This window comes from Miscanthus floridulus, chromosome 17 (genome assembly GCF_019320115.1).
Source record: "Miscanthus floridulus cultivar M001 chromosome 17, ASM1932011v1, whole genome shotgun sequence".
Classification (NCBI taxonomy): Eukaryota; Viridiplantae; Streptophyta; class Magnoliopsida; order Poales; family Poaceae; genus Miscanthus; species Miscanthus floridulus.
Genome location: NC_089596.1, coordinates 87162933 through 87171221, shown reverse-complemented (window position 1 = coordinate 87171221; position 8289 = coordinate 87162933). Strand labels below are relative to the sequence as shown.

General features: G+C 41.5%; 1 protein-coding gene across 1 annotated transcript; it reads left to right on the top strand.

The window, feature by feature from the left end:
• Positions 1 to 2692: 2692 nt before the first annotated feature.
• Positions 2693 to 7888, top strand: LOC136517012 (ADP-ribosylation factor 2). The gene is made up of 7 exons (XM_066510523.1): positions 2693 to 2841; positions 3336 to 3496; positions 5912 to 5982; positions 6294 to 6413; positions 6725 to 6843; positions 7124 to 7205; positions 7522 to 7888. Exons 2-7 carry the CDS (start codon positions 3349 to 3351, stop codon positions 7525 to 7527), a joined length of 546 nt encoding a protein of 181 aa, XP_066366620.1. The 5' UTR covers positions 2693 to 2841; positions 3336 to 3348; the 3' UTR covers positions 7528 to 7888.
• Positions 7889 to 8289: the final 401 nt, after the last annotated feature.

Genomic DNA, 8289 nt, shown 5'->3' with positions numbered 1-8289 from the left:
GCTCGCTGCCTACGTGGCGCGCGCGCTGCAGTGCCATAATTGGCAAGGCGACGATGACATGGCCTTGTGCGCGAAGCGTCAAGGCAGACCAGCGCCGCAGCGACAGGCGCGCAACGTGGTGATGCAGCGGGCAGGTGCGAGCGTGACGTGATGCGACAGCAGCAGCAGTGGCTACATCGTGGCGCGAGGTGGGTCGGCAGTGCGGCAGCGCGTGGGGTAGGACAGCGCCGCTCTACCAAGCAAGCCACAACAACGATGCCTCCTCGTTGTCGGGTTAGGGCGACCAGGCCACCCAAGCGCGGCAGCGCGCGTGCACACGCAAAGCGCGCCAACGCCGTGATGGCGCGCCCCCGTGGGCTGGTGACCGTGCCCAGCCCAGAGGGCTAGGCCGAGAATGTGCTGTCCATGGATTTTAAAAGCAGCGACTACCACTAAACCATTGCCTCTAAATCGAAACCAACTTCACCACGATCATATTGATACATGAGGTTGCTCAGCCGAGCTAAAACACCGCATCACCCTCTAACGCAATCTCTCTAAATAAATTGCTAAACTTAGCAATGTCCAGCTGTACACAAGCTTGAAATTTTCTAAATTTTTTTGTTGAACTCTATTTCAAATTGCATTTGTAAGCTATTGAAAATATTACTAAGCAATATTACTTTTCAATAGCAAGTATTTCATTATTATCTACAAAGTTTGCACTTCCAACTTTATTTAAGTATCACACACATATTCTATAGTATTTTTGCTTAATAAAAATTGGTTTTAAACCTTACTTGATATACATGAGCTATTACATCATCATTGATTTAACATTTTTATTGATTATTTTAGGCTATAAGAAATTTATCAACATCTTCTATCGCATCCATTATTACATAAACACGATGCTCATGACATGATTTAGTAGTTGGTTTAGGGCGTAACACCGAGGATGTTACAACCATCACCATCACCATGACTATTATCTAGCTCCACCACTTGGTGTGTACTAACCTAGATCATGTACATCTTTAATGACAAAATGTTAGTACACTTAGGTTTCATCAATTAACCAAAACCAAACTAAGGCTTTCAACTGTCCGAAGGCCGGTCTTAGTGGGAGTTTCATGAGAGTTTTATGGCATTAAATGAGCTGACATGGCATGTAATAGATGAAGAGAGATGTCAAAAGTTTCACGGGGATGAAACTCATCTACACTATTTCTAACACGTTGAGTCTTGGAAACTAGGAGATGAAACTCCCCGCTAAGACTGATCTAAACCCACTTTTTCTATTTCTTCTTAAAAATGCTGTTAGATCATCAAAAGTGCTTATGTGACATCTTATCCTAAATACAATTGAAACTCTGATGAAAGTCCCACTAAGACTCATCTAAGACTGATCTCATTAGGGTGTGGGCATTTGTATTCTCATTTGCATTTAATACTATGACATACTCCCTTTGTCGCTGTTTATTTGTCGTTATGGTTTGTGTGCCGGGAGATTGTAATCAATTAGAATTGATCGGATAGGTGGCTTGTAACCCTAGTAGAGTTAGAGCAAAATTACATTACACCATTTAGTGAACTAACTATTTGCTCTAGTAAATTTGTAGAGAATTTTATAGCCTATTCACCCCCTCTAGCCATTTAGGACCTTTCAGCGACAACGCTGTGTAGATGAGGGGCAAGAGAGGAGAGGGTATGATATGTGTGCCTGCTACCACATGTCCAAAACCACCATTAAAACAACTTAGATGGCCAAATATGAACAACTTTTATTGTTGGATGGTCGAAGATTTCTGGTTTTTAAGTTTGATCAAAACCAAACTCTTGTTATAGTTCGATTTGTTAAAAATGGTTCTCTCTCAATAAAATAAAATCCCGACTTCGTTGTTTTATTTTATATTATAATTTCCAATATCTACATATTTTAATATTAGTATTTCCAACATGTGGACATGAAACAAAACTCTCTCAATAGAGTTTTAATCTACTTCCAATATGCTGAAAATGGTGCACGCTGCTCATCTTCCCTACATCCTTGTAATTTATTTATATATTAGGTCATCACTTTTGCTAGTGTGAACCTCGTTAATTGCGATAGAAGTTCTACTAGAATTGGCCTAACAACATTTTATATCTGGCTCTTATATCTTTTTTATGGGTCATCTTATCTATTCTCTACAACAATAATGATAATGATAAGTAGGTGAATTCCCCACATTAGGGAAATGATGATGATGATTTCATATGTAATTTACGCTACAAGTTTACATGGTTTAATATTTTAACTCACATAATATACGATTTAGATAGCACTTTCAGCAATCAAAGCTGTCAAAAAGATAGAAATGGCTTGATGCAATTTGAACGATAATTAACACCAAGATCTTGAGGTCTTATTTAGTTGCACTTATATGCATTGAGATGAATTAAAATAAAAAATAACTAATTTTTACATCAACACACGTGAATTATACGAACCCAACAATTGTACCTTTGCTTCAGGCCTTTCCTTCATCTCGAAGCACAACCTAAGGCGAGGCTGCATATGCAATTCCAAATCTGTAGAGGGGAACAAAAGCATTTACCACACAAACGCTATCCGCACACCGCACTGCCTTACGTTGCTGGCCCCACTCACCAGCAGGCCCCAGGCTGCGCTCCAAAAACACGTTGGGCCCACCTGCCCGTGATCCATGCCCCTTCTCCTATATATCCCACTCTCCGTGCGCGACGCCTCGGCCTCTCTCTCCGCCTCCCCCATTTCTCTTCCCCTGCGATCCGAGCCCGCACCCGCAGGGAAGACAAGGGATCACCTGGCGATCACCAGGGCGCGGCCTCGCGATCTCGGTAACCACCATTCCCTCTATAAATTCCTCGTTAGAACTCTTCAATCCTGCTGAGCTCTTGGTCGATGTGAATCCGCCTCAATCCGATCACTTACGATTGGGCCCGCGGCGTTTCTGCGCGCTTTCGGCGATCGGATTGTCTGCTAGGTCCAGCGGATCTGGGGAGCTCAATTCCTTAGTTTCACTGATACGCTTCATCGATTTTGCGGGAATTTATTCGAGGAATCTGGGCGTGTTTGACCGGCTCCGCTCGATTCAGCTTCGTTACCACGCGGGTGCTCGGGAATCTCGGGGAGTTTTTCCTCGCTAGCAGCCCCTGGAATCTGATCCGTTCCCGCGGTTTGCGTGCGCCGTTGCCTCGGATCTGCGTGCTTGTGGCATCGGGTTCCGTGGATCTAGTTGCTGTGGCTTTGTTTCTGGTGTTATTATGTTAAATCATCTGCATACTCTGAGTGGATCCATGGGCTGAACCCTTTGCTTTCGTTTCCATCTCAGCGGAGGAGCGGAGATGGGGCTCACGTTCACGAAGCTGTTCAGTCGCCTCTTCGCCAAGAAGGAGATGAGGATCCTCATGGTCGGTCTCGATGCAGCTGGTAAGACCACCATCCTCTACAAGCTCAAGCTCGGCGAGATCGTCACCACCATCCCCACCATTGGTACGCCCCTCATCAACATCCGGTATCATTGCTACTGCTGTTACACAATGTTTATATTGTTATAACTGTCGGTCATTTTGAATGCATGCAGTCTTTGATTTCTAGCTCCAGTTTAGGCCTAGGATTTTGTACTATGCAGGTGTAATGATTTTTCCATCTTACTAAGTTGCGATTTCTAGCTCCAGTTTAGACCTAGGATTTTGTACTATGCAGGTGTAATGATTCTTCCATCTTACTAAGTTGCACGATAACTGATTACCTTGGGCTCTAGTAGGAAATTGGATCTAGGGATAATTCACAGTTGATATGTATTTGAATTTCTATACAAATTAATATTATTTTAGAATTTGTATCCAACTTGACACAATGGTGACATGCTTCATCCCATTGGCTTTCTGAAAATTGAGTCCTGTAAGCTAACTTCTACAAGGAACATAAGCTTTGCCAGACTGATGCTAATTAAACTAGTCAGTCATCAGACTATTGTTATGTGCTGTACCTTTTTTAATGATTGATTTCTAGCTCCAGTTTAGGCCTAGGATTTTGTACTATGCAGGTGTAATGATTTTTCCATCTTACTAAGTTGCGATTTCTAGCTCCAGTTTAGACCTAGGATTTTGTACTATGCAGGTGTAATGATTCTTCCATCTTACTAAGTTGCACGATAACTGATTACCTTGGGCTCTAGTAGGAAATTGGATCTAGGGATAATTCACAGTTGATATGTATTTGAATTTCTATACAAATTAATATTATTTTAGAATTTGTATCCAACTTGACACAATGGCGACATGCTTCATCTCATTGGCTTTCTGAAAATTGAGTCCTGTAAGCTAACTTCTACAAGGGACATAAGCTTTGCCAGACTGATGCTAATTGAACTAGTCAGTCATCAGACTATTGTTATGTGCTGTACCTTTTTTAATGGTTGACCTCCTGAGTTCAACCTGAGGTAGTAAGTCTTCCATTAGATAACATTTTCAACATTTTATCTTGTGATGCACATTTTGGACATCTTTAAGATGGTCTTAATAGGATAGACTTATTTGGCATGCTATCATTTTGTTATCCTAATTAAGCCATTAAATAAATGGAAACTGTTTTCGGAACAAAAAATACCTATATCTGTTTTAAAAGCTTTATTATAGTCATACCAATGACCCATTTTTGGCTTTCTGGATTGCACATGAGTTTTTGAACATATTCTATATTTCGTATTGTTGTTTGTTTTGTTCAGGCGTAATATTATGCTTTTAGTTCAGCTTTATACTCAAGTAAATTTTTTAGGGGCTCTTGCATTCATACCCCTATTTTTATCGATATTGTGATTTTGCCCTTGTTTTTTTTAACTTTGTGAATTTGCCCTTGCTTTTTCAAAACGAAGCACCACTTTGCCCCTATTCTGTCATCCTCCCGTAACGGTGTTAACTTTTGTACCAAAGGACAAATATGCCCATGTGATTTTGCCCCTGGTTTTTTAGGGCTATTTGTGATTTTACCCGTAATTTGGAATAAGACACGTATATTGTATTTTGAAAAAAAATGGTTATTATATTTGGCCAATTCAGATTTAATATTGAAAAAAATATTCACAATTAACATGTTGGGTGTCTATAGTAGTCCTGACTATAATACCAAAATGTTAGGAGCAAAATGACAAACGAAATCATCAAGTCAAGTACATTGTTGCATTCCGGCGAACACCTTGCCTGCGCTACTTGCCAATGCCATTCAGGTGAACACCTTGCTCTCGTTGTCATTGCCGCTCCCATTCTTGCTGCTCGGTCGATGCATGCAGCAGCGTAGCAAGGTGGTGAGACCACGACGCCTCCTTGCACGCGTCCGCCCGACCGCTCGCCTGCCACGCCCGTCTGCGCGCCCGCTGCCGATGCCGAGGTGTCCACCCAGCTGCGCGCCTGCTTTCCCTCCGCGCAGCGAGCCCACCTGGCCGCGGTGCGAAACCAGCCGCACTGCGAGTTCGCCCAGCCGTGCCCCTGTCGCGCCCGCCGCCGATGCCGCAGCGCCCGCCGATGTCGCGCGCCCTGCCCTTCCCGAAAGCCAGAAAGCCAATAGGCATGGGTGGAGTCGTGGACTCAGTGGGGATGGTATAACTGTGATAAGGGCATTTCAGTCATTTCGCATTTGATTTATGTGTTTTATTTATTTTTAAATCGTTTAATCAGTCTCTAAATAATGGACATCCAAACCAGGGGTAAACGGCTCCTTCGTTTCAAAATAACAAGGGTAAATTCACAAAGTTGAAAAAATAGGGGTAAAATCACCATTGAACTTTTGGACAGGGGCAAAAACACCCTTTTCTCAATTTTTTATTATTTCCTGTTGTAAGAATTTGCCTTTGTGATCTGAGTATCATTTATGTTTCTTCAATTAAATTTGCTATCCTTGAAAATGCAGGATTTAACGTTGAAACTGTCGAGTACAAGAACATTAGTTTCACTGTTTGGGATGTCGGTGGTCAGGACAAGGTAAGAATTTGCCAAAAACCTTTTTTGTTTTGTTTTGTTTATGCCATTTTTTATACCATGCTGTTTGGTGTTTTCCTGTGCTGTATGATAATATGATATTTATCACTTGTATAATGCAGATATATCGCTGCAATCTAATGCCTTATCTTGATAATATGTGGGATACATTTAAATTTGCATAAAAAAAGTACTTCAACTTCCAACTTCTTATTTGGAACGTACCTGTCCTTCATAAACATTTGCAGCTTTGTGCTATGTTACTTTTAGCCTGCATGTTCTTGTGGTCTGATGATTTCCGTGCTCTTTTACAGATCCGGCCCCTGTGGAGGCACTACTTCCAGAACACCCAGGGCCTCATTTTTGTTGTAGACAGCAACGACAGAGAGCGTGTTGTTGAGGCCAGAGATGAGCTCCACCGGATGCTGAACGAGGTAATATCGAAGTGTATTACTAGTTGCAGTTGAATGAGCTATGATTGGTGTAGTAATTATCGATGGCATATGGTTGCATTCTTTTTTTGGCCAAGATCAGTCTAATTGTTTATTAGTTTCAAATATTTTAGCCTTAAAATAAATTTTTCCCCTAAAATTACCTTGCACTGAGGAATGGGATCCTGTACCACTTTCATTTGTTTTAATTTAAGTTTAAAACACTCATGTAAATGTTTTTCATTCTTTGAAAAAGTTTACTTCTTACGGTTTCATATATCTAGTAACATCATTTTGTTGTCTTATGCTGGCAGGACGAGCTCCGTGATGCTGTGCTTTTGGTGTTTGCAAACAAACAAGATCTGCCTAATGCCATGAACGCTGCTGAAATCACTGATAAGCTTGGCCTGCACTCCCTGCGCCAGCGGCACTGGTATGTGTCCTATATTTCTGAGTGTGTGCTGTTCTGCACTATTTGATTGACAAAGGAATTGTGAATTGATAAGTCGCAAAAAAAAAAGGAATTGTGTATTGATACAGAAATAAATAGTATGTATTACAGTAATCTTGCATAAAATCAAATATTTAAACTTAAGCACCAAATATTCTGCTCAGCTTGCAATATTCAAGTGATGTATACTAGGTCTCCTTGACAACAGTATTGAATTTGAAGCGATCCAAATCGTTAATGTGTCCATCTTTACTCACTGCAGGTACATCCAGAGCACATGTGCTACCTCTGGTGAGGGTTTGTATGAGGGGCTTGATTGGCTTTCGAACAACATTGCCAACAAGGTACTTGAACTGCATTACAGTTTGATCAATCAAATGAATATAAGCACATTGATTAAGCTTTTAAGGAGCCTGAGTCTGTAAGATAGTCATATAGCCTACTTCAATGGATTGGTGCAAACATCCACACACAACTTATTTTGCCTAAAACTGGCCAACCTGGTTTTAACAAATTTTTAAGAAAAAATAATGTATTCATTGAGTGCAGCTTGTTATCAATGTATACTAAGGTTCATTTGCTTTTGTTTGCACATTTTCTGTTAGAAATGTGAACCCAAGTTTCATGTTGCTGACCAGTTGCCCTTAATTTCTATATTAGGCTTGAAGCATCTAGGCAGGGCTTCAATCAATGGAAACACTCTGGATACTTGGGTGCAAACTGCCTCTACCATTACAGCTATAAACTATATAGTCGTGACTGTGTCAGATGTGGGGGTGTTTCTGAGAGGATAAAAGGCTCTTCTGGTCAAGGAGCTAGGTATCAGATGTTTTCGTGGTATTATTGTTAATTTTACGTGCTTCTGTTTTGGTTTGTGCAAGGTATACCATATCCGACTGTGTGCTGTGTACTCACCACTGTTCTACATTGTGATTATACTCTCGCCACCTGTCTGAGGCGATGTACTATCTTGACCTGTCTGGTTGTCTCTTGGCATAGCAAAATGGTCGCCTAATTTGTTAGCAAATCGTTCCTCCTGCGTCTGCCGTTCCATATCTTATGTTTGCTCGGTACTGTCATGAGGGTTTGTTTGTTTGGTGGCTGTGTATTGCTGCACACTTGAGTCTCAACTTTGGGCCCTTTTTCTTCGATTGAACTTGCATCCTGTATTCCTGTATCGTTGGTTGATTTTGAGCACCAAGAGGATTGTGTTACGTCATCGGATTACTGTGCCTCACAGACTTGGCTAACGAATGTCTGGCCTCGGTCCGCTCCGTGGCGATGACGGCGACCACTAGTCGGTGACCCACGACACATCACAGCAGCTAGCTTTGGCTCATGAACCGGGCTTCGGTTCTAAATTTGAAGTGACTTCAGTTTTATCCTTCATTATTTTTTTAAAACTTTGATATCTCTATAACTTGGTTG

What these genes read in the sequence shown, in the direction of transcription:
- LOC136517012 (XM_066510523.1), top strand. Translation starts at nt 3,349, where the DNA reads ATGGGGCTCACGTTCACGAAGCTGTTCAGTCGCCTCTTCGCCAAGAAG. An exon ending in CACCACCATCCCCACCATTG is followed by an intron (nt 3,497 to 5,911) that starts GTACGCCCCTCA and finishes TTGAAAATGCAG; the next exon opens with GATTTAACGTTGAAACTGTC. An exon ending in ATGTCGGTGGTCAGGACAAG is followed by an intron (nt 5,983 to 6,293) that starts GTAAGAATTTGC and finishes GCTCTTTTACAG; the next exon opens with ATCCGGCCCCTGTGGAGGCA.